Here is a 26,815-nt window from a genome sequence, read left to right as displayed (position 1 = left end):
AAGGGATAAAATCACACCTCTTGAAGAAATACAGGGCCAGGCTTGGCGTGCATTGTTGGAGATGATTTAGCAGTAATTAAATTGGTTCCAACCTAGCAGGTAAGACTGAACATGAGAATAGGGGGAAAAAAAAAATTCCTTACTATCCATTAGCATTCCAGACTGTTAGCAAGCTTGGTGGAGGAGTGGTGTGTAAGTAAGCATTAGTGATGAGGAGCTGCCCTCCCCTTTGTGGTGTTGGCCACCCCCAGCACAACAGGCTGCAATTCTGGGGCTGCTCAAAGAGCTCTGCTAGCAGACACCACAGAAATCTCCTCAATGCTGGATGCAGAATTCAGCCCAGCTCCTGCTTCTTTCCCATCTCTTTTACTTTCACAGGGTCTCACTGTTCACAGGATGCCCTCCTGCCACTCGTGGTTCCTGCCAGGCTCCAGCAGGGATTCCCCACATGCCCCAGCCTGTGCAAACTTTCCATCAAACCCTTCCTCCCATGCAGCCTGCCGTGGGATGCTGTGCCTCTGGGGCTGCTCTGGTGTGCACAACAGCACACTGCTTATAAATAACACTGGCTTATTTATAACACACTCCTATGGCGTTGCAAATAACAGCCATATCCATCACACACTGCTCATTGAAACATAAGGGTTTAAAACCACTTCAGAGACCCCCTGTTTCTTCTCTGGCGAGTGAAAAAGCAATTGCTGCTTGGAGCATGGGAGGAGTTGCCTTTGTGTGTCTCTTTGCTGTTGGTATCAGTGGGGTAAATTGTCTAATAACTTCAATTCTAAGCTTTTGAAGTATTTTTATTGTAAAAAGTGTTCTTTAAGAATGAAATATATATGTTTGAAGTGCGTGAATGTTGAATTTCGAGAAGAATGATTGTGTTCAACTCAATTCAGTAGGTGATATTAAAGAGGCAATTACACATGATTTGTGAAATAAAGAGCAACCTCGGCAGAGTGTGCTACCTGCAGGGTTTAACAGCACCCTCTGATCTGAGCTAATAAGAGCAGTGTCTAATATTAGAGTTTGCCTTGTCAGAAAAGCCATTAGTGTGCCAGTGTGAGGACGGGGTGTGCGAGGCAGAGTGAGCAGCTGTTTGCCTTTTGGTGCCACAGGAGGAGGCAGGGAGAAACTCTGTCGAAAAGAAACTTCATTTGTCATGCTGCTGGTTTGCTGTTTATAGTATTAAACTGTTGATTAAGGAAAAGATGATTGAATAGGTACCTTCTTTTAGAAGCACGCAGACTTCAGCTGGAGATTAATTCCTTCATTTGCTTGTGTTCCTCAGAAGTTTTTAAAATTTTGTGTAAAGATTTTTTTTTTCCTTTAGAGATGAAAACTTCACAGCTCTCTAGTTCTCAGCCTATTTATTCTTCTCATGTCATCCTCCTTCATACACATTGAACTGACAGTATTTTTTCCTTCCTTTCTCACACATCCAAAACCTAAATACAATTACAGTTTCCATTCTGTGCTCTCTGGAGGAACAGGTCTTTGTAAAAGCTATGCCACAGGCTTGGTGAGGAAGGGTTTTCCATTAGTACCACATTTGTTTTTCAATTCAAAGATTTTAGAGATTTGTGTTAAAATTAGGTATATGGGGTAACCTGTTGGATGTGCAAATACAGAATATTAATCAAAGACCACAGACATTTCTTCTTTGCTTTGATTTTTAGTGTGGCTCTGTGAGTATTTTGCATTTTGCTTGGTGGCTTGCCCTGAGTTTTCAATTACAAAGTGATTTCTTGCCCTTATTCCCCATCTCATTTATTCCTGGCTCTCCTTCCAGTCAGCTCTGGATAACTGAGAGATATGCTAGAATGGTTCTTCTAAGTTGTTGGAGAGAAATGGATATTTATTAACCATCTACTGAAATGCAAAAAAGCCAAAGGAAAAAGTGAATACTGCAGAGAAGCATATCTTCAAATATGTACAAGACTGCTCTGGAGGAAGAGGTGATGAATTTTTCCAAGAATTGTGCTCATAGGCACAGAGACCATTTTTGGCAGGTATTTTGTGTTCTGTTCATGCTTCCAAGGCACTGCCCCAGCAGCTCTGGGCACAGACAGGATGGATGGACTGTGCTTTGTCCTCTCCCTCCCTAACTTCCCTGGGCTGAGGGGAATCCAAATGAGCCTGTGAGCCAGCCTGGTCTTGTCCAGCAGCCTGAGGTGGATGGGATCAGGATTTCCCTGAGTGGAGCTCTGGAGGTGCTCAGTGAGATCCAAACCTTTGTGAGGCTTCAGGTGCTGAGAATCAGAAGATCCATCATCAGAAGGTACATCTGTACTTCACAGGTACAGCAGCTGCTTGTACCTTCTTCCTGGTGTCACAGAAATGCCACTGGAGGATCTTAAAGTGGTGATCACACAGTTTAACAGCCTGTTCAGAAGCTGAGGATTTCTAAAGATACAGCAGTAGTATTTTCTTTGCATACACTCCTTTCATTATGTATATCTGGAACCGGTGTGATTTGATCTGATAGCTTTTCTCCTAATTTTCTTCTTGATTTAAGTGAGTATTAATCATAAACTGTGTCATTAGTAACTAATTTGATTCAGAAAAAAAGTTGAAAAGATTTGACATCTGCTTTAAAGTTTGTGCTACTTCTCCCATGGACTTGAGGCAGGTATTTGGCACAGAGATTGTTTTGCATAACCTTGCTTGTTGATTTTGTTTGTGTGTGCATTTAGCATCCCTGATGCACAGGGAGACAGGCAGAAACTTATCACTTTCTGCTTTTTGGGTACTTCTTTACCCTCAACAACTGAAGAGAATTAATAACCATGGGCAGCATGGATTGCACTGACAAAAACAATGCAGTTGTCCTGCTGTCTTTGAACATGGTAAAGCTCATAAATGTTGTTATTAGAGGTGAAATAATAAGGACAAGTCTAAAAAGTAATAGTTCCAAGTGAAATAGGAACAACTTTTTGCAATAAGTTGACAGGGAGGGAATGTCAGAAATTCCAGCTGTGTGATTTGTTCCTGTTACCTTTTGCCTTCCCTTCATCACCAAACCAACCCTTTTTTGTGCTTGGAGATTCAAGAGATTTTATGTTGATTGTGGAGGGTTTTTTAAACAGCCTAAGGTGGATGTTAAGGATGCTGTTAAATAATTGAAAATGACTCCTGAGAGAAGGAAACAAGGCCAATGGCAGGATCACAGCCCTGCTCTTCTGGAGAGGAGAGTCTGATCTGTTCATGAAGCTGCCTGGAAGAATTCCATGGAATGTGCTTCTGGAGAGAAGGGGAAACCAGGAGAACTGGGAAGGTTGGGAAGGACAAGGTATTGAGCAGCTTTCAAACCTCAACTGTTGTGCAAGTCTGAGTCTGCCCAGTGCTGATAATAGACTCCATTGAAAATGGCATCATCTCCCACTGCAGTGGCTGGTAAGATAAAGGTGCATTTGAGGAAGATTGTACTAAGTCAGGAGTGTGCCAGGTTTATTGAAAGGCACTTTATGAAATAATGTAATGGTGTTTTCCAAATGGAAGCAGAAGAACCAAATATAGCAACAGATTTGTGACTTTATTTTAAACTTTTAACTTACTCTAGAATAAGAAAAATTGTTCTGATAGTACTTCATGACATATCACAATGGACTTTATTTTAGCAATGAGTGTTGTGGTCTTAAATATTGCAGTGCAGAAAGGTGTGTTCTCACCTTTTTGTTTTCTTGAAGACTTGATTGCAAACTCAAAATTCTGCAATTCTGCCTGTGGTGGGTTGGGCATCCTTTGGATTGTCTTTCTGGTAGGTGGAACACAGTAAAGGTGAGAATTCAACTAAAGTCCCTTAAAATTGTTCAGAAAGTTCTGTGGATGTGTTCAGTATGGAAGCAGAATAATCATCATTGACTGTTTGCTATTGAGCAGCTTTTTCCATGGTGTTACATGGCAGGGACTTTCCCCCCCTCTATCTCTTGTTTGCCAGTTATTTCTGTAATTGTACCATATTCTGTACACTTTGAAGTTGTGCCCAGAAGTAGAAAAGCTGATGGTCTGTTTTAATCTCCAAAATGAGGCAGTTCCTTACTATGAAAACAAACCAAAGGGTTCAGTTTGCAGCAAAGGAGATTTTTTGATACTGTGTTTCTGTTCTTTACTGAAATGTGGTTTTGTTGAAAATGCAAATATTGTGGTCAAATATTAAAAGGATGATGAATGTTTATCTCATACATTTAATCATAATTGCTTTTCAGATGTGTATAATGAATATCTTTCCTAAATAATGTTTTCCTTTTTTTAAACTGATTTTTCCACTTGTTTTTAATGAAGCACGACTTCAGTGCCTCACATTTTGTCTAATGGTGTGAGCATAACATTCTTGATGTCAATGCAGTTTTGAGGAAAAAATTTGTTGACTTAATATTGTAGAGACAGTGGGGAGAGAGAAAAGAAAGCAATGTCATTTTGTCTGTGAATTAATTTTGTAGTGTCTAGTGGTACTAAAGGGAAGGTGTTCACTGAGTGGCAGCTAGTGTTAAAACCAGCTTTACTAACTAGCAGGCTATTTTAAAGTAAAAATTTCAGCTCTGGAAAGTTTAAATTTGAGGAAATTTGTACATTTGGGCTGTTAGCACAAGAACTGGAGATTCAGGTGTAGAGACACATCCTCTTCTCTGGTGTTCTCTGCTGCTGTGGTTGAGGGGGGTTGCTGAGATTCCTTGCTGATTTTTTTTATCATCCCCTGGCTCAGCAGCTTTTGGGAGAACATCCTGTCCTGTTGCTCTGAGCCAGGAGTGGGTGAAGATGTACCTGTTACAGAGAGCTGGGAAAGGGACCCAGCACTTTGTGTCCTCACTGCTTCTCTTCACTTATTCCTCATCAACCAGTTCAGGCAGAGATTCTGCAGAACGAGAGCAGCAGTCAGACATGGGTGATGAGAGTGAGAGATTGGGAAGGCAGTTATGCTGGAAAACTGATGATTGGACTTGTTGACCTTAAAAAGCAGCTGAAGAAGAGGTGACAGTTTGAAAGCACAGAATCTAATGAATGAATGGTTTAGAGAAGTTGTTTGGGAGTTGTTTTCCCTGTCTGTGCAAGGCAACAACAAAGATGTTCAATGGAGCAGATAGGCGGCAAATTAAAACCTGATAAAAGAAAATGCATTTTCAAGCAGTGAAAAAAAAGTAATGGGATTAATTTCCACCAGAAAACTGGTGAAGTCAGGGGTTTCTCAGTGCTCAGAAAGACTGGATATTTATGTGATCAATAAAATTATCCAGAGGAGTTGTCAATGAGAGGTTGTTTTTCAAATGTTTTTATTAGATGTCATTTTTCTGGAGTTGGGAAGCCCAAGGTGAAGGTGCAACTGGAATTTTGGTGAAGTAACTGCCTGAAGTGGTCTTTGTAGCTGCTTCTTAAACATCCAGTTCTGTTCTTCACCATGTCAGGGTCTCAGGAGGAGCAGGATCCCAGGCACAGAGGGTGGGTTGTGGGCTCCTCTGCCAGCCTGCCCCGAGGTTTGTGTGGGATTCAGGAGCCAGCATCTGTTCACAAGCTGCAGTCCCCAGCACTGAGGGGCACATTTTCCTTCTCAAACACAGAAAACTGTCAGAAGTGCAGGTCACCAGGTTAAATATCAGCCCAGCTTCAAGGTGCTCACTGCAGAGAGGAAAATCTGAAGGTGACTCCTGGTTAAGCTAATGAGGCACATTCTGGGTGAGAGAATAAACTGATCCTAAAAACAACCAAGGAGGTGTTGCTTGGTGCAGTTTCCATCTTTTATAAGACAGAAGTGTTTAAATGATCTTTCATATTTTCAAAGGGTACAACTTCAAGCATTGAGCCCTCATCATGTAGGTAATGTGAAACATGTATGATGTAAAATTAGTGTTTTGACCTCATGCAAGGAAAACATAGAATTTTAGTTCAGTGTAAAGGCTTTGCCTTATCATTGCTTTGCCCTGGGTAAATCACTGGTTTGATTATTTAATCTGGCCCAGTCTTATTGTTGGGAGCATGGTTTGGATGTGAAATGACCCTTTATGGTTCTTATTATTTAAAGAATATACTCTGGTATTCTTTTGCTTTATTGATGGTTTGTGTAGTGTGGAAGGTGCACCCTGGGCCAGATTTCAGTCCCAGTCCAGTCTTCTCTCCCTGGTGTCCTCTCTGAAGGAGGAGCTGCTGGGCTGCAAGGGCCAAGAGCTGTGTCCTCTCTGCCCTGAGAATCCTTTATAAAGAAAATGCAGATATGCTATGGGTGACCTGGGAGATAACCTGATGTATAGTTTGTGAAACTCTTATTGGGATCACTGATCTTTTATACCCTGGAGGCAGGAGAGGGAATGTTTTATGAATTAAGTGAAGTATGGGAAATTATTAACATCTTCTGATAAAGCAGTGAGGTGATGTATATTCTGAAGCATCACCTAAAATCCCTTCTTCTTTGCCTTCTTCAAAAAGCCACAGCTGGCATATTTCTGGAGTTGTTGACACATCATAAGGGGATCAAGGAATTACTTTTGAGTTCAATGGAGTGTGCTGTGTTGGATTGGATGAGCTCATGTCTGATTTTTAAAGTTTTTTTTGCCCCCTCAAAATGTGATGTGAGAGGTTTGCCCTTCTGCTTCAGGTCTGTCTTAGCCTGAACAGCCCAGGAGCAGAGCCTGGGTGGTGGGGCCATTCCTCCTCCTTCATTCTGCCAGAGCTAACTGCACTGGCTTTGAGCACAGCTCAGTTTACTTTTCTCCCAAGTTAATGATATTTAAGTGGTTAAAACTGCAGGAAACTGGCTGTTAAGAGCTTTAGAGGCCATGTCTGGGTTACTTCATAGACAGACAGGAGGAAAAGAAATCTGAGTGTAAGGAATATGAACATAGGGGTGAATTTCTATACACTGCAGACACTGGCAGCATAAAAACCTCATGTACCATCCAAAACCTTTTTTTTTTCCTTATTTTTACCTTTTTTTTTAATGGGTGAGTAACATTAGTTTTGTATTGCCAGTAAGGATGAATCCATTCCCTTGTCAACTGTATGCTTTCCCTCTGGCAGTGATGGTAATCTAGTGGCTAGATTGAAGAAGGTATGTTGAGGATTTTTTGGATGTTTTCTTAAAAAGAAATGACTGTTTTTCACATGTGAGCAGGTGACAGCAGTGTCAGATGGAGAGCGACCCTGTGCTGAGGCAGGTGAATGAGGCAGCTGCACACCCAAGATTGCCTCTGCCTGAGCAGGGGGACTGTGAGAAATGATGGGAAGAAGAGTTTTTTTGGAATGAAGAGATGCCAAACACCCAGAGACAGAAAAGCAGGCTCACTCTGGAGGCAGGCAGCGGTGAGCGTTCCGGTAGAGGGGAGCTGAACGAAGGAAAAAATCATACAATTATTTCACAGCAGCAGGAGGCTAAGAAACATAACTAAACATGTTAAACTCACTGTGAAGCGAGAGGACCCCAGGGGTATTTTAGTCAGATAATATTTAATTTGTTGCAGTGTCAGTTGTATGATTGCTTGTCAGCTGGCATATGGATGTGCTATAAGCAAAATGGGGCTTTCAGAGACCCGGCACAATTTTCCAGAAGATAGTAAAGCAGGAGATTTATCAGAGACGGATTAAAAGAGTTACAGTGGATTTATTTGCTCTGGTCTACTGCCAGGATATAAGGCAAGCTGAGCTCTCTGCAGAGAAGTGTTGGAGGAGAGGGACAAGAGTTAGAAAGGGAGGACTATAAATCAGGAGGAAAACCTGGGGAATACAAGAGCATGTGAGATATGCACAGGTATTTGTAGGAGCACATTCAGAGCTGCCAGCTGAACACTGGCCAGAAGAGCAATTGGATTGCAGAGTTCCTCCAGAATTTAAGAATGGGTGGTTGAGAAGCTAGGAGTGTCTCTGAATGCCTTGTTCTGGCACCTGAAATGAGTCCTTGATCATCTCTCTTGTGCTCTCTGCCTGACTGTGTCCTCTTCCCATCACAGTTTCCCTGGGTTGCTTTCTCCAGACTTCCAACCTTGGGAGGAAAGTTGCTCTTCAGCCTGAATGTGAACCTAACTTTCCTAGCAAGAAAATGGCTCTGTTTTAAGAGTGTTAGAAAACAGATGAAAACCATCCCTTGCAGAGAGATGATGGGACAGGCAGGGATTGCTGTTTTGCTGTGTGCCTGTGGTTGTGTACATCAGCCTTTCTGACCTCTCCCCACCTGTTCCTGTTAGGCATGGATGGAGGTACTTGGACATGAAAAAAAGGAATATTTTATTTTTCTTGGAGAAGCTGTAGTTGTAGGGCACATCTGAAAGGCTTCTTTATATGTTAAATCCATCTTTAGATTCCTGGAGTGGCTTTATATTGGCTTGAGGGGCAAAAACACAAGCAGAGGGTTGATATATGGGCAGTCACATTTGAGATTAAGGGTATTTTAAAAAATGTTTCCTAATGGTCTTGTCAGTGCAAGGATAGTGAAATCTGCTGGATGTTTTTATTTTTATGAAGTTAACAGTCTCTTTTTTTTGTAAATGGTGTTTTAATTGAGGTCTTGAGTAGAAAGTCAATGGTGTGTGTATACATATGTGTCTGCAGTCAGTTCTGATTTGCAAAGTAATGTGAAAATAGGTCAACCACGGAGAGAAGTGTTGGGAAATGGCTGCAGCTGAGAAGGAAGCTATTTGTAGGCTTGGGAGTAGAAAATTTTGGCTTAAAGATGATTTGTACAGAAGATGAGAGTGGTAAGAGGAAGGGGAACCATTTGCCTTCTGGTGATCATAGATGTTGCTGAAGGCAAGAAGGGTTGAGAAGTTTCTGGTAATTTAACTTTTGCTGGTTTTGCTTGGCTGAGAGCTCTTGGGGTTTTTGTTTTGGGAGATTCCATCAGCTCCTGTGCTAATTAGTGCTCCAAGAGGGAGCTGAGGGATGTGTAAGAACAAAGTCTGACCTAATGTGTCTTTAACCCCACTGTCCCTGCAGTCCTGCTGCTTGGTTGTTGCTTTTTCCCTACACTTTCCATAAGACAAGGGGATTTGAACAGAGCTTTACTCCCAAAATAAGGCTTAGCAGCCCTCAGTTCATTGTCATCATCCCTGCTCCCATCCCTGGTTGATGCTTTCCAAAGCAGAACCCCACTGATGCTCAGCCTGGTTGTGGCTCTGCTGCCACACAGCACTCAGGGCTCTGTGCTTTGCTTCCATGATTTCATCACCCTGCTACAAACTCATCCCTCCAAATTACAGAGATGTTGTTGAATTGTAATTCTCCTCTTTGATAAACACATCACTGCAGTTAAGATTTATCACATCTATTATTTGCCTTTATTCAGTAGACAATTTACCTGTCAAAGAAGGAAATTAGACTGTTTTCATATTATTCATATTAAGGCTCAGTTGATTGTTTCTTGTCCCTAATTCTTCTCTAGCTGCTTGCAATTCAATTGTTAATGTTTTTTTCAAGTATTTTATGAGATACCAAAATATTGAAGTGATTTATAATTGCCAGAATCTGTATCTTCTCATCCATCCTTCTCTTAAAAGGTTGGATCTATTCCTCTCTCCTGTTTTCAGTTGCTGTCTTGCCATTTGTGAGTTCCTCAGAGGTAGTTGCTCATGGACCAGAGATTAATGTGATTAATTTTATCAAATAACCAAAGAATGTATTTTGTCAGTAGGTCCTGACACATTCTAATAATTAAGTATTCTTCAGTTATTTCTAATCATATTTTGGCTTATACTTCTGTGCCTCTCACTGCTAATTTTACTGATGTCAAACCTCTGGTCAAGCCCCACTTACCATCTCCCTTCTATACATGAATTTAAAGCAAGAAAGCCTGGACCTCTCTTACACAGCCATCTCTATTTTTTATTTGTGTTTCTATGAGAAATAGTTAGCTGAATTATACCTGATTGCAAATAGCATCTGTTTGATGTTGAAACTCCATATCTTTCTTCAGTCTTGAAATTTTCCCTTATTACAACTAATTTGGATTTAGGAGTCTGAAGATGAAGAGGAGGGGGAAGAAATCTTGCCACTGATTTCTGATAATGAAGCAGCCTGTTAACATTCCCCAAGAATTATCATTAATTAAACAAAAAGCTGATGTAATACTTGGAATATTTCTGTACCATCAAAAAAACACCAAGTGGGAAATATAATTCTGATTCCACTGCACAGAGTCTGCCTCCTCTGCCAGGCTCTAACCCGTGCACAAGTGAGAGAGCAAGCTGGGTTGTGGATTAATAGTCAGTGTTCACTCATGTGGAAATAAAGCAGATTTTACTGTGACTAGAATCTGTCATTAAAAAGCCATTATTGGAACTGACCAGCACAATTCCCGCTCTCTCATTGCTAATGACAAAGCAATCTGTTCTTTAAAAAACAACAACCCTATATTTTCTTGCAGAGAACGGTGCAGGAGGCTCACCAGAGCAGAAGCGGGTGAAGAGAGGCAGTTGAAAGATTTATTGATCAATAAACCAGACAATTACAGCTTGTTTATAAAAGGAAAAAAAAGAAAAAAGCCACCTCAAACCTCAGGCCTGCGAGCAACACTGAGACTCTAATAATGATAACTCTGGCATCCAGCTTGAAACGATAAAAGTCAATAGGAAGATATAGGATTTCAATAAAATTATGACACCAGATAAACTTTACCCCAGGAACACATTTTGCCTGGGTGTGTGACTGGCTTCAGTTAGATTTGTAACTTTAATTTCTTTCTTATTGATTTTTCTTTTCTTCAACTAATTAGAAAGTCTGTGGTGAATGGAGGGTGTGTGTTTGGAGAGGGGCTAACGAGCAGCAGAAGGGCCTGAACTTCTATGTATGTATATAAGGTCAGACACCTTTTTATGGTTTTCTGGGCTATGTTTTACTCCTCAGTTGCTTCCCATACTCAGGCTGGAGTGGCTCTGAAGCTCCTCAGTGTGCAGCTGTCTGTGGGCTGGGCAGTGCTGCAGTGCCTTGGGGGTGATGGTTGCAGTGATGAAGATGATGGTGCTTATGTGAACCCTTCCTGCTCTAAAATTATCCCAAAAGTCCTGGAGGACCCCACCTATACTCCACTGTTTCCTGCAGAAAGGGATTTTCTTTGAACTTCAAGCTGCTTGTCAGCCAGGTCAAATTTTGGTTTTACACAGAGAGAGCAGAGTGGGAGAAGCTCATCTCAGGGGTGGCATTTTGCAGAGGTGCCATCCTGTTCTTTCCCGTAGCACATTTTCAAGGGATTAGCTCTAGTTCTTGTAAAAATTATAAAATGTGTTTTCTTCTTAGTTACTTATGCAATAGTGGGAGGAATATTTATTTGATGAATGGGTTGGTGCTAGCAGAAGGAAGGGAAACTCTTCAACCTTTGAAAAAATCACTATCCTTCCTCTTTTTCAAACCTACATCCCCTCAAACACAGCTGCAAGCTGCAGCACCAGGGTTTGCTGTAGGGCATTAATTTCCTAGGTTTATAATGAACATCAAAATCATTATTCTGCATTTAGGGCTTGTTTGGAATGAGCTGCATTTGTGTTCAGGTGTTGATTTAAAACTGGTCAAGGTAAAGATCACCTGGAATTGTGCCAGGTTAGGGCCATGGTGAGCTAGCAGAGATTTACCCTGTGCTGGGTAAATTTTGGAAACTCCCAGAGGAACTGCTTTTTAGTAATTCTGATGAATACTTTTCAGATAGGAAGCAGCAAAGCAGCTGTATTAGAATAAGGTTAGAAAGGGCATCTGAAAGTGCCTGAGGAGGATTTTGATGGGTTGTGAAGAATGAGGAAATACTGCAGCAATTACTAAATTAGGATTACGTTTTAGAGAATCTTTTTAGACAGAGGACTTCTCAACAAGAACTTGTGTTTCCTGCCAAACTAACAAGATCTTTAGGAGGGAGGGAAAAGCTTTCAGTAAGTGCTCTTGAAGGGGAGAAATTTAAAAAATGGAGCTGGGGACCACTTGTTGGAAGCTGAGAATTGATTTCACTAAGAGTATTAATATTTAGAAATAATTAAAGAGGATAAGTAAACTCCAGGATCAAGTATTTAATTGTGCCACCCTTTGGTTCAGCTTTTCAAAACTTTTTTTTTCCCCAATACTGCTTCTGCTGAGTTTTACCATGTGTGATTTTTTCTTGAGAAGTTTACTCTTTGTTTTAGAGAGATGCTAGTTGATTTTAGGGGAAGGACAGCCTGTAGGGTTGGTCATGCTCCCATGCAGTTTTCCATACTCACATGGAAGCTGGAGTTTGTCCCCTTGTAGCTTGAGAGCCCAGGGATAGTGGGACCTTGATGGGGATGACTCAAATGGCCTCATATTCAGCAGTGAATTGGAAGCCAAGTGTGATGGGAGTTTCCAGGGGTCCTGTTTGCTTTTGAAAAAACACCAAGGATTTTGGGACTGCCCCTACTGCAATGGAGAGAACATAGCAGTGGTAAATTATCACACAGATGAAAGATGCTTAGGAGAAAATCAGGAGAGCAGAGTAGCTCAGAGTGCAGAGAAGGAGGGAGGATGCTGTAATTGCAAATCTAATTGCAACAACATGCGAAGCTCAAACCAATACCTTCACTAAATGCTGTCATTATGTTCTCTTCTGTGCTCTAGAAAGTGATTTGACTGTAAATGGGGAGTGGAATTCATCTCCTGAGCAAAAGCTTATGGAAGTGCACTGGGCAGACTGGGTGATGTCTATGGGTACTGGAGGAGGAAGAGGAGGATGGATAGATCCTGTCCTGCTGCCTCTCTGCTAAACAAAAAAAAAATCATTACAAGGCAGGTGTGACTGCATTTGGGTTTTCTTCATTTTCAGTAACATGGAAGTATTTCCTTTCACATGTCTGTCAGATGAAAAATTCTTAACTGTTTTCCTGGAAGAATACTTCTCTTCAGTCAAATCTGGGCTAGGAGCTCGTAATAGCTACTGGTACTATTTATGTTAAAACTTGTTTTTCTTTATAATTTTATTAACTCAGTTCCTGTAGCCCCAGGCTGTCCTTCAGTCTTGGGGTCCTTTTACCTGCTGACCAACCCAACTATGTTGGCTGACCTTTCAGTGCATGACGTGCTCTGAACACACTGTACCTCTGGCAGTGCCCCCAGCCCTGTTGTCACACCTCGAATTTCAATGTTCCTTCTCTTCCCACATGGACATTTGCTATCCACATTCAGTCTGACCTTTAGATTTGGAAGGAGGAGATAACCTTTGTTTCCAGGCTGAACTGGGTGGCTGGTGGTCACCTTCACTATCTGAAATAAAGCCTTTTGCACTTAGGGGTGTGGGGAAAATGACCTTTTTTCCTGCCCCAACAATTCCTGATTTCCCCAAGTGAAACTTTTCAGTGCAGCTGAGCTGGGTTTATGAAGTGCTGCAGTGGCCTGGGCTGGATGTGAACTGCACAGCTGTACAGCTCAGTGATCTGATCTCACTTGTCTGGGATGGCAGAATTCCCAGCAAGGAGCTGCTTTCTCCAGAGTACTCCTGCATTTGTGTAGCAGGAGGGGTAGCAAACTTCAACAGTGAAAAGGGGCAGCACTACCAGGTTTCCTCAGAGTTTTGCCTCTTTGGGTTTATGCCAAGGGCCTGTACTGCTTGGACCCTGTTCTGTAGCCTCATAAGCATCAAGGTTCTTCCCTGCAGTGAAAAGAGGAAATTCTTCATCAGCTGCTGATCCCTGTGTGCATATTGCAGTGTGACTCCTTAAACATACCTGGCTTCTTCAAATTTTCTTTTTGTCCCCATTTTTCTTCTCCATCAGTGCCTTGGAGGGAGGTATGAGGTACTGCTGAAGCTGGAATTTATTATTTATTTTATTATTTGTTTTATTATTTATTTATTTCAGCCAGGAGCCCATACAAAAAGCTTTATGTTTAGCTCCCAGTCCAAGCTTTATAATTGGGGAGCTGCTCTCAGGGACAGGAGAAGGATCCTTCTGTTTTGTCTTTCTCTGCAAATGCCTGGTTATAATTGCCAATAGATAGAGAAGTGAGCCAAACACTGTCTGCCAGACATTAACCTCCGAAAAAATGTTTGTTACAAGCACTGAGTGTTGCAGTATCTCACAAGTGATAAGTCACATACCATTTTGAGGATATTTGCTCTCAGCCACTTTGTTCGATGTCAAATCTGTTTCATTTCTGTTGTGACAATTCTGTTCTTTCTTTGCTGAGGTTCTGGCAGGGAAAATGTCAAGTACAACACTAAATATTTTGCTGAGGAAATCCATTCAGCCATGTTGAATTAGAAGAGTGTCTTTGGGAAGAAGGCAAGCTCTGTTTTCAGTTGCCATCTGTTTGTTAGAGTGTTTGCATGTTGCTTTCCTGCTAAGGATGTGGGGTTTTATAGACACAAGACAGTCTAATTTTTCAGTTTTCACAGCAGCAATGTTTATTTTATTGAAACTGTGTGTTCATCTGTGCCTTGATGCTGATATGAAGACGATGAGTGTACATCCATCAGAGTTGAGTTGTATAAAAGAACAATGGGCAAAGCTCTCGGAGCGCGGTCTGGGGCTTTATCCCTGAAAGTTTTTGCTGCTGTTCCTGGCTGGAAGTGCAGTCAGGAGCTTTATCCCTGCATGTTTTGCTGTTGTTCTGGCAGGGTGTGTGCTCTGGACCTCTAATGAAACACTAATATTAGAAAAATCAGGATTTTAGTTAAAAGTTAGAAGGAGAACCGAGCTTGAAGTAGTTATCTGAAACTTAAATAATTGATTGCCTGTCATCCTATGTTTGCTCAGCTGTGCTTACAATGGGAAAAGATGAAACTGGTAAGCAGGCCCAAAGAAACATGAAAAATTGCAACCACAAACCCATTCTTTGAAAAACTGGACTATCCCCAGAAATCATCTGTATTGTCATTAATAGAAAATGGTCGAGAGTTCAGGGCGAGGAAGACTCGCCTTACTTCCTCCTTTTAAGACCCCTCCTCACAAAAACGACCCCAGACTTAATTTAAAAAGCCATTTATGCATGCTTAATAGCTATTCAAGCTAATTATCATAGGAATCAGAGAATGGGAGGGGCTGGTATTATGAATATGTATTTGTCTGAACCTTTTGTCAATAAATAGGCTCTGTGATCACCTGTAATTTTGCAGTGTGTATTATAGAGTTACCCCACGCTGCTGCCCAGCACTGAATAAACATTCACTTTGTAACTTTAAATTGTTAGAGACTCTTTTGTCCGTCACAGTTGAGTATGGGAATTAGAGCAATACTCACATTTTGATAAATCACTAACCCTGTTTTGCTGTTGCTCTGCAGGAGCGCGACGGGATGCGGGCGATCCTGGAGTCGTACGACAGCGAGCTGACCCCGGCCGAGCACTCGCCGCAGCTCAGCCGCCGCATGCGCGAGGCCGAGGACCTGGTGCAGAAGCTGCACGCTCACAACACCGAGCTGGAGGTAACAAAGCAGCCTCCTGCTCCAGCCCCAGGGCTGCAGGAGTTGAGACCTCTGAGATTGAGTTGCCAGGTGACGCGATCTGCTCTCGCAGGAGCCAGATTTGCGATGTTGGCGCTCCGAAATTCCAGGATCAATAAGAGCCATGAGTTATTGCTGTGCAGCTGAAGCTGGCAGGAGCCAAGAATAATCATCTTGGGGTGTGCTGAGTGTGCTGTGCTGCACTGCATGGCTGGAGGGGGCAGCCACTCCCTGTGGTGAAAGGGAGTAGCAGGTGTGAGGTCTCCTCTGTGGTGTAGTCAGAGGTTCACTCCATCACGTGTGTAATCAAGGCTCTGCTGTACACAGAGTGAGCAACTTGTGTTTACAACAGCTTTACTTAAGGGTTGAAAAAGTAAAGTATGTGTCTGCTGTAAATTCTGCACTTCTTGGCATTCAGCCTGAAAAACCCTAGAATACTGGTTGCTATTAAATGATTTTTACTAGGTTTTCTCTAAGAAAGAAAACATTCTGTCCAAAGATAAAAGTATTTCTTAAAGGAATTCTTATATTCTCTTTAGTTCTCTTTTAAAAAATTTGGAATCTGAAATGTGACTGTGGTGACCTAAATGTTAACCTGCATTGGCCAAATTGTTCCTCTCTTCTGTTGTGCTTAGTGGAATGGGCTTTGTGGTCATGAGTTGAAATATTTGGAATATATCTGTGATCTTAAAGCTTGGCAGTTTTATTACATCAGGCTTCACAATAGCCATAAGTATGTGTGTTTTTCTTCATGTCTAATTCCATCATCATGCAGATTTAGATGCTATAACTCAAATAGAGTAGACTGGCAGAAATTGCTCCTTGGGTTCATGCTCAAGCCATGGAGTGAACTGCCTCTGCACAAAACTGTTGTTTCTGGCATCTTTAAAAATGATGGGGACTTATTCCAGTGCTGGCTCCAGTGATCTTTAAATCCTTAGAACAGCACAACGTGGTGCAGATGAGTGTCCTGGTATAGATCCATTTCTGTTTCTCTGAAAATGAATTCTGCAAAGTTTTGGGCAAGCTGGTAGAGAAGTTATCTGGTAATCTGCCTGAATTCATCTGCCTCAGAATGTTTCTCTCTTTTGTCTTTTGAACACTGTGTTGCTTCCCAGCAGACAGAGCAGGATTCAGTGATGCTGACATAAAGGGGTAGGTGGCTGTTTTATCCTGCTTCCTTAGTTGTTCCCAACAGTGGCTCTAGGTTGTTGCAGGGAGATTTTCTGAATTGTTTCCTTGAAAGTGTCAGGTGTGCTGTGTTGTCTTCAGGCAATAGCAAATTATCTTTTCTTCTTCAGATGAAAACATGGAAGAGTGTGGGAACCATTTGGTTCTATGCCTTTAATTATTTATAGGGAACAAATTCTAAGTTTATTTTCGTAGATATGGATTAAGGGATACATGGAAAATTTCAGAAAGGAGCTGTGTTCTCTGGAGGTTTGTTGTGTATGATGTCAACCTCTAAGCCTTTCAAAGACTTTGCTAGAAGCAGGGTTCAAAGACCTGATATTTTCCTCCCAAAGTAAAATTTTATGCTTCAGCTTGATTGTGTTTGCCTTTCTGACTGCAGTGTTGGCTGCTGAGTCACATCTGTTTTGAAATTTTGGGGGGAAAGTGTTTTGTTCCAGTAAAAATCAGAAAACTGGAAAGGGAAATGGAGGTACAGGCAGGACCCCTGGTGCTTCATCATCAGGAGCAGCAGCTGTAATCAGTAGATCAAAGCTGCTGAGATGGTCGATGGCAGCTATTAATAACTCCTGACTTGATGCTCTGCACCCTCCCAGCTCTGCTGAGCCTCCCCATGAGGTTTGGAAATGTTGACACCTGCATGACTCAGCTCACAAACAGAGGAGGCTGCTGGGATGAGGCACCTTGGAGCCTCAGGTGCTGGAGATGTGGGAGAAACAGCCTCTGTAGGGGGGTGAGGAGGGAAGGAAAAAGAGCTTGGGCATGTTTAAATCAGAAGGGTTGGAGAATCCTGGGAGCCTCTGGTGGGGATGGGCTGGGGATGGCACTGGAGAGGAGCACAGGAGAAGCAGGGGGGCTCACCTGGGAGCTGTGGGAACCCAGGACATCCCTCTGGCTTCCCTGGATGGTTCATGACCCAGGCAGGAGGCTCAGGAGCCTTGGCACAGTGCCCAGAACCCCTGTGCCTTTGATTTCTCTCCCTGGGAAAAATTACCACCTTTACATGAAGAATTAAAAGTCACAAAAAATAAGTAGAGTAAAAGTTAGATTATTATAAGGTGAAAAAGTAGGTTTTTAAGATTGTTTATAATAAGGGTCTGGGGTCAAGATGGAGGAATCTGGGTGTGTTCTGTCCTTCTTTCTCCTTCTTCCTAGCATCCATCTTTTGGGTGATGTTGGCACTTTTAGATTACTTTAGAGTAGAACCAGACTGTACAATATAAGTGATAGGTATTGGAAAATAATTGTAAATAATGTTTTTGTAGTTTTTAGTATAAAAAGATAATGCCATCCCTAGGGGTGGGCAGTGTGCCTGGGATTGACCTGCTGAGAGGACCTCAGCTGGTCAGGGAAAGAACTTTTAGATTAGATAAAATAAACACCTCTGGAAACAACAGAAGAGTCTCCTGATTCTCTCTCTGGTGCTCGGGCTGGGACACAGAGACTCTAAAACAACACAGGTGCTCAGCTCAGGCTCCAGAGACACCACTGACCACAGGGAGCATCATGCACGTGACAGCAAAGCAACCAGGGCACAGCTATTCCAGCCAGATCCAGGGGGGTCCTGCAGAGAGGGACAGTGATGGGTTTGAGCTCAAAAGGCCTGGCTGACACTTCTTGAAAGGCTGGCATGGTTGAAGTGTGGAAAACAATCAACATCACCAGTTAACAGGGGATGTGCTGCTGTGGATGCCCACAGAGGGTCAGTGGGACACAGTCCCTGGGTCTCCATCTCTGCTGGGGGGCTCCAGGTGTCACTGTGCTCCAACAGCTTCTGGAGTTTAACAAAGCCCTTGAAGGCTCTGAGGTAAAGGCAGCCTTCTGCATTGCACTTTGTGGGTTGTGCCTTTCAGCTTTGTTCATAAATATTAGCACTTGCACTGTGAACCATGTCTGTACCCTCTGGCTTTTTATCACAGTGTTTTCCCCTTTTGTTCTTTTTAAAAGTTTTTGCTACAAAATGCTTAATTTAACAAAATCTCTTTCTATGTTCCCTAGAAGAGAACCCCTTAATAGTTTATATATTTTTTTTTCTGCTTGCCCAAATCTGTTACCAGAAACACCACTTCTGACAAAACAGAGGAGGAAAAAGGGATGTTCTTAACAGGGTTTTTCCTTACTCTGGAAAGGGGGATTTCCCCATCCATTTCAGCAGCAGTCAGGAAGCTCTGGTGAAGGTGGAGTGATAGAGATAGCACAGTAAGAGAGAGGAGGACACTGTGAGGTACTTGGAAAATTTTGGGCTGAGGCAACAGCTTTTAACTCATTAAGGAGATGAGTTCTCTGGTCTTTGCTGGGTGTGCAAATGGGAAGCTGCTTGAAAGAGCAGAGGGAATGTGAGAGGAGTGTGCAAGCTCTGGAGGGGCTGTGTGTGAGGGTCAGGGTCTGCTGGGAGGATGGAGTTTGGACACACAGGGAGCTGTGCCCCAGCCTTGCTGGGCAGGAGAGCAGCTGGGAGCAGTGCCCTGCCTGCTTCAGACATCACCTGGATTACAGACACCTCCCAGAAACTGGGATCCAGCAGGATGCTCTGATCCCAGATCATTTCAGAGGTGATGCTGCAGAAGAACCACTCCTGTCAGAGCTCAATGGGGCAGACTAAAAGCCAAAGAAAGGCTGATGGGAGCTTTTTAAATCCCCTTCACTGGTGATGGATGAGAAAAGCTGGATCTGTAATGCATGGACATGCAAACACATGGGCAAGCAGTTGCTTTCCCCTCCCCAGAACTGCCTGCCCCCAGCCCAAACCCCTTCTCCACAGGGCTGATGTGGCTGGAGGGGCTCAAGGAATTATTTTACAGAGTGTTGAATGTAAAGCATGGAGAGATGCAAAGAAAAATGTCATCTGAAATGGTGGCTGGAAAAGCAAGCAGGCTGTGTCAGCCCATTTCACGTGGTTAATGAAGTGTCACTCACCATCTTTTTAAAAGTGTGTTTTGGAACTGGAGAGGGAATGAGTTTGTCCCTGGCCAGCCTGTTACAAATACTTTAACAGAAATGTAACTATTTCTATGGCAGAGTGAATTTTTGTTTTGATACTGGTCATATTAATAGTTTTCTTGCCAATCTTGGTTAACTTTTACCACCTTAGCTCTCATTACTTTTAAGCTGAATACTTTCTTCAAGCTGAATATGTCAAAACAAAAAGCTTCTGCACATGCAGCAGCCACTGTGAAAAAGCTTTGATGTGGAGTTTAGTGTTTGAAAAGTTAAATCCAGCTGCACAAAAGGGAGATAATCATAAATACAACTGCATTAATACTGATTTTATTACAACACTCCTGGCTCCATACGAAACTTTAATGAAGAGAGATTTGCAGGGGAGACTCATGCTGACACCTTCAATGGTCTCCAGCATCTTTTACATTGAGAGATTTCCCCTGTCTGTGAGCACCATATGCACTCTAATCAGTTAATTGTGAGGCTGACAGTTCCAGCACATGAAATGCCATATGTTCTGTGTTTTTGTTCCATCGCAGGCATTACTGCTGACCTCGAAACTCATTGACCAAATATTGTCACATTATCTGCCCCTGATAACTGCAATGCATCTGCTGATGGTGAAACCTGGACCTTGCTGGTTTTGTGGTGTTAAGTCACCAATCTGCTCCTTTTGAAGGGGGTTTACTCAGCAGCCACCCCAGTGCTTAAAGTGCTTAAATTTTACAGTGAATGCATTAAAATGTTAATTTGAGCAGCTCACAGTTCTTCCTTGTCTTTCACCCAGCTTCCCCATCAGCACTTTTCTATTTTTTTCCCTTCTTTTTCCCCCCCCACTTTGATCCACACTTTGTGTTTTTCTTGCTCCTTTGCCATATTTCCTCTCCCCCTCAAAGGTAGATTGCTCCTTTGCACAGCAGAAGGGGCTTCTGTGGTGGTGGGAACTTTTCAGAGACATTTCCTCCATCTGTGCAAGGTACAGAGGAGTTTGTTTTAATTTTCATGTTTCTCCTACCTACTTTCTCTACCTCTCTGCTGCCATCCAACCTCTTTTTGCTCAGTGACAACTTTTAGGAAGCAGTGAGATGATTACTGTGCTCACTCTGGATGTCCATAAGGAGCAAATCAGAATCACTAGAGCTTTCCTGCCACTCCAGAATGGCACATGTTTCACTTGCCCAGACTTCTGCTGTCACTGTACCATCTTATGTGTGGCTGGTGGGAGAAAGCAGCTCTCTCCAGAGATGGTGCTGAGATGCTCCATGCATCAGCTCCCACTGATTGCTGGAGCACTCACAGAGCTGAGCATCATCTCCTGACAAAGCAAACACCTTGTTGAAGCAGCACTTGGAGCCCAAATGCTTTGGCATCCCTTGGCAGACTTGAGCCTTCCCAGGAACCACTGAGGTCCTCTGCACTTGTTTTTCTTTGCTAAAGGAGAGCAGGTGAGGCCTGTGTTCCCTGCAATCCTGCTAAATGGATTATCTTGGGTTCTCTGTTATTTCACGTGTTTCATCTTCCTTCAGACCCGAGTGACCTTATTGAGCCAGTGAGTCATTAGTTTCCTCTCTTCCTTTTTACACCTGCCAGTGGCTGTGTTTTGGGAGAACACCTGGCAAATAATCATCATATAAATGAGGAAGTCAAGTAACCAAGAGGTTTAATGATTTATTAAAGGTGACAGTCCCTGCCCTGTGGAAGGACAGTGACTCTTACAGCTAATTGATGCTGCAGATCCTGTCTCTGTGTATCTGAGACTTCTTCTTTGGTCAAACTAGATTTTAAAACTCAGTTGCTCTTAATTTTTTTGAGGAGATTCCTCATTTTGGATCTGTCCTGAAAGTCAGTAATTGATCAAGAGAAGCAGTCCGTGGCACTTCCTTACACTGGAGATATTCTGCACAAGCCAGCATTGTTTTCACTACAGGGAGATTTTTTTTTGTAGCTATTTTTAGTGTGTGGATGCTTTGACAGTTTAAGAATGGCTTTAAGTCAGCAGTTTCCAGGGACCACAGCTAACTGGAAGCAACCTCCATCATTCTCAGGAATGAGAATGTCCTGTCACCAACTTGCATAGGGTGAATCATTAACTGAGACAACTTCTCCAGCCTGGGAAAAGCTGCCTGTGGACAAGCCCCCAGAAAAATACCCCCAGATGCAAATACACCAACAACCTCAAGGACACTTTTACCTCTTGGCTGTGCACTGAAGTGCAGGGGACAGAAAAGCATTTTCCAGCATTTTCCAGCTCTGCAGTTCTCGTGTGCTTCAAGTGCAGTAAGGACAGGGATAGACAATTGTAATTTTGTAATTGCTGTCACCTCTTGCTGAAGGTCACACTCCTGGTGCAGGTGCAGTCAGTGACACCCTGCCCCTTGTTCTCTTGCTGGGTCACATCTTGACTCTCTCATGTAAAGATGTGCAGTAATGATAAATATAACCTGTGCTAGCAGTGCAGGGAGTTCAAGGTGGACTCTGGCTGGCTGAGTGCTTCAAGCCTGCAGGAAGCACACCCAGCCCGGTGACACTGTGTGATATCATCATCCTGCTGTCCAGGTTTGATGTTCAGAGGATAAAGGAATGCTCCTGTACTCAGGCTGTAAGTACTCACTTCTGCCCTGGCAGATTGAGAGATGCCAGCAACAGAAAGATCTTCCCTTCTTCCCAACAATGCTCCACTTAAAATCCTCTTGCTATGAACAAATCTTCCCATAGCCTCTTCTGGTGATGTTATGAATAACCAAGCACAAAAGAGGCTTGACCTAAGGAATTTGGATTAGCTTCAGATGTCCCTGGCTGTAGGAAACACAAGAAACAGATGAACTGTGTCTAAATTCCGACAGAAGATTTAAAATTGGGTTCTTTCTTAGTGATGTATTGGAAAGAGCCGATAACTGAGGTGCAGTTATGAGTCACATTCACCACAATAGAACAGGGGAGAGCGTTTCACTGATGCTGAGAGCTTTAAAATGCTTTACACTGGAGAGCCTGCATGCCTGTGCTGAGAGATACAGGCTCTGCAATTAGATGTCTTTAGGTGGAGGAGGAGGAAGCAGGAATGCATTTGAAGTGGGAGCAGTGGCCCCATCCACAAAAGCATTGCATCAAAGAGCTCCTTCTGTGCAACGTGGTGCAAATCCCCTCCTGCTGCAAGGGGCTGGAATGGGGCACAGCAGAGCAGTGGTGACATGGCTCTTCCCTCTGAGGCAGAAGACAAAAAAAGGCAAATTAAGTATCTTTGGGGAATGGATTAGGAATGGATAGCTTCCAGCTTTTCAGAGGGAAGGCTTTGAGAGAGGAGAAGCATGTTCTTATGTTGGTCTCCATCACCTGCTGCTGCAGCAGTGTGGAGGGATGAATGGGAGGCAATAGAAAGGCTGCTGGACTATTCTTCTAGAACTTGCACCATTTTTCAATGTTGCTTTCCACAACTGCAGAATTGTTTGGTTTTCTGCAATGTTAGAGAAACATTCAACATTAGGAGCACTGCTTTGTGTTTAATTTGGAGATTTAACCTCTATGCATCTCTTCCAGGCTGGAAAGTGTGGTGATTTGGGATAGCACTGGTCTGATCCACGTGCATTGGGCAGCAGCAGCCCATGGCACTGCTGTGCCACACACCTGCTTTGCCTTGGCAGGAATGGTTCAGGTTTCCCAACAGCCTCCAAGGTGTATGGTGCCTTTCTGGAATGAGCTGATGGGATCTCCTGGCAGGCAGTGCCACATCCTCCAGAGCACTTCAGCCCAGAGTTTCCTGGAGTTGGTGGTAATGTTCGTGTGGCTCAACCACCAGATAAATATTTTGGTGCCTGACTCTTTGGGAATGGGAACATTTGGGGAAATGGGAGAATTGGGCAGGACTGACCAGTTTCTCTCCAGACTAGAAGCTGGGCTTGTGTTATGTTTCCCAGAGGAGCTCTCAGGCCAGTGCTTCTCATCTCTTGAACTCTATCAGTGAATCAATCAGGCTCAGGCCAATAATGTCTCCTGTTTGTCAGAACTGCTGCTTAGGCAACTTCTCACATCAATGAAACCTTTAACAGCCCATGGAAACCAAGCAATTCTGGGGAGAAAGGAAACAAATACCTCCTGAAAAAAGTAAAAGCTAAGATTATGCATCAGGATCATGTTTCACACAGAAATTTTATCTGTTCCCTAGCTTTGAGTTGTATTAATGAGATTAGGCAGCTCTTTTCTGAGAGTCTTGAGATGTTTTGAGCTTGTTGAGATTTGTTGATTTTTATAATCATTGGATTTGAATTCTGTGAGTTTTGTAGTGCTTCATTTCAGAATAATTGCCTAATCACTGCATAATTTAAGATTTAAAGTATGTAGTTATAAATGTTTTCATGTCATCTTTTAATTCATGATGATGGTGACCTGCAAGAGTGAATTATATTTTTAATTATTATTTTCTGTTTGAAAACATCCTGTAAAGATTCCAAGGGTTTCCTGTAGGGCCTGCACAGTTGTGCTCACTGCATTTCTGTGGGGTCCAGCTACAGAGTTTTGTTGAATTCCTGTTACCAGTTATATAATATAAACAGAAAAATGCTTTGAGGAAACAACACCAACACAAGCTTTGTTCCCATGCTCTCATGGATCCCAACACTCCAGCTCTTTGCAGTTTGCAGGGATTAGAAGATCCACATTGATGTGCTGAATACTTTGGTTATTGTGGCAATTAGAACAACAGTAGCTGCTGTCTTCGTTTTCTTTTTGAAGGCCATTGATTCTTTATTTTGGCCTTAATTACAAGTAGAAGAAGAGGTGTTTCTTCAGGGAACTAATTAGTCTTAAAGCCTGGCTCAGTGTAGTACCTGAGCAGTTTGTCGAAAGGAGCCTAAATGCAAGTGCCAATTGCAGTTGTTTTGTTTGAGAACATCCATAATTGTTCACCCTAGTACTCCTCCCCATTACAAGTTCTGTTTGCTCCCATCTGTTTCACCATGGGCTGTCCAGAGGCTGCAGCACCTCCATTTCCTCAGCCTGGTTTGTGTTAAGGTTGGCAATTTGAGCACAGCACCATTGCCAGTCAAAACTTGAACAGAATTCAAAGGAAGGTGCCTGGATTTCTCTCTTTATTTTTCTCTTTTTCTTTTTCACTTCAGTGTGACCAGCCTACTAATATTTGGATAAGGCTGGGAGCAGAGTAAGTGAAAAACCCAGCTGATAGCAGTTCTCATCATGCTGTGAATAAAAACTAAGCTGTTGATATAGATCTCCTCTGTCCAGGGGTGGTCCAGGTAAATTGTAAGGAACAATTCTGCTTTCTCAGAGTCTTAGCAATTTATCTATTTGCTTTAATCAGTGTTAATGTCAAATGTGCTTTGATGGTGCTAAAAGCTTTTCAGCAAAACAAACTGAAAATCCAGAGTTGTGGAGAAAGCCACGATCTTCCTGTGATACAAGTTGTAACATTTTTCTTTTGAATTTTATTTATGCAGTTTAATAAAGCAGGCAGTGCTGTAGAACACACGTGCCATGAATCCAGCTGTGGTGACAGTATCGTGCCTAGGAAATGCACGGCACATCGATTTGACATATTGATGTGATTTATGGTTTCAATTTGTTTAAACGGCTCTAATGGCTGCAGCTTTGACAGATGTACGCTCAGATTTCTAGTTCTGTTCAAGCCCACATTAAAAACACAACTGATTCCTGGCTTAAGACATTGATTTTTATCTGTTCTGTGTTCCTGTGCCTGCATTCCACATGTCAGGCTCCCAAACAGAGTTTTTGTGGCATCAACTTCACTTCTTTTTAGAAAATTGTAGAGACAGTTCATTTTCTTTGGAAAGCTGATTCTTGGAAGAGTTACTAATTCTAAGTATTTTTGATTTTTAAAGAAAATCAACAAAAAGCCTGAAAGATTATATGTTATGGTATTAATGGTGTATAAAAGCCAAATGAGATGCTCAGAAACCATGAATGTGAGCAGAGCAATTACTTTGTAGAGGTTATTTTAAGTAGAATATCTTGTGTAATGGGAGAGGGTTTGAGGCTTCTTTGTATAAAGGTTACCACTGTACATTATTTATATACACAAAGAAATGATGAGTGTCTGTATCTGTATTAATTATTGAAGTATTTCTTGAGAGCCTGCAAACTCTGAATTTTTCATAAAATCTAGGCTGTGCAGTGCAGTTAGGAATTGACCTGATGGTTGAGACCCTAAAGCAGTGATCTTTGTGGCAGATATTATTACAAAGCCAGTTGCTATCAGCCCTACCTTTGGCAACTCTATTCTGAGGACTGTCAGTTTTATTAACATATGGATGCAAAGTTCTTCATTTTCTGGTTTATTCCCTTTCACAAGAGGTCATTTTGTGAGTGAAATCACCTGATCAGCCCCCTGGCATCTCAAATACTCAGATAAAATGTGTGCTCCTTTGACCTCCATGGGTCTGGTTCCACCTTAGCAAAACCTGGTGTTGTTTCTGAAGTGTTTTGTGACTTTTTGCATGGAGGAAGGTGCTAGGGACAGCAGGAGTGATGTGTGCAGTGACAAGCCCAGCTCCTCTGGTGGGAGCACACCAGCAGTGACTAATGTTTGTTATTTACCCTGCACACGTGTGGGTGTGAAGGGGCAGGAGCCCCCCGGTTGCAGAATGATGAAATGAGACCCCTCCCTTCCTCAAAGAGCCTGGAGGTACCTGGGACCATCCCAGCCCTGCTCCTGCTCAGAGGGGATGGATGCTGCCCCTCCTGCTTCACTCTGTACCGTGTGCTTAAAGATCATCTGAGTGTTGTTAATTGTCTCTCAGCTGCAGCATGGCAGCCCGCAGAGCTGCTGAAAAGAGAAGAGTTGCTGGCATTATGGATGGTATTTATTTAGAGCTGCTCATTGTGCTTGGCAGAGGCTGCCTGGGGGGGGCTGTGATGAGTGCAGAACTACCTATGCAGATGGATTTAATTCCTGGGAATGTGTACAGCTGTGTAAAACACACGGTGAGCCTCAAATTCTTTCGACATACATGATACCAAACACATCCAAGCTTGTTTGAAAGTGTCAGGTAATTATTTTCATATGTTATTACTCTCAAAAGGCACAATGTAAATACACACATGCACATATATAAATGTTCCTAGGAAAGCATGTCTAAAGAGCTCTAGATGAATGATTTTACACTCTCAAAACAATAATGTCCCAGGCTAATTCTACAGGCTTTTTATTGCTTGGCTGTTTAGGTCCATTTTTGAAGACAGTAGGTGAGACCATCACAGCTATATAGAGAAATGACATTTATCTTCCCAGTGCAGTGTGACCTTATCGTTCATAAGTGGCATTTCCTCTCAGGATAATGAGCACCTTTTTATTTAGGCCAGGCAATATC

At 42.6% G+C, this 26,815-nt stretch overlaps 1 protein-coding gene across 1 annotated transcript in view; it reads left to right on the top strand.

Annotated features, from left to right (window-relative positions):
• The window catches only part of MAD1L1 (mitotic arrest deficient 1 like 1), a 348,054-nt gene that overhangs the window by 127,808 nt on the left and 193,431 nt on the right, over positions 1–26,815 (top strand). The window contains exon 12 of the mRNA XM_033074545.1: positions 15,189–15,329. Within this exon, the coding sequence (XP_032930436.1) occupies positions 15,189–15,329 (141 nt within the window). The remainder of the gene's footprint in view (positions 1–15,188; positions 15,330–26,815) is intronic.

Source organism: Catharus ustulatus, chromosome 16 (assembly GCF_009819885.2).
Source record: "Catharus ustulatus isolate bCatUst1 chromosome 16, bCatUst1.pri.v2, whole genome shotgun sequence".
Classification (NCBI taxonomy): Eukaryota; Metazoa; Chordata; class Aves; order Passeriformes; family Turdidae; genus Catharus; species Catharus ustulatus.
The sequence above is the reverse complement of the archived record's forward strand: the minus strand, read 5'-3'. Positions and strand labels throughout refer to the sequence as shown.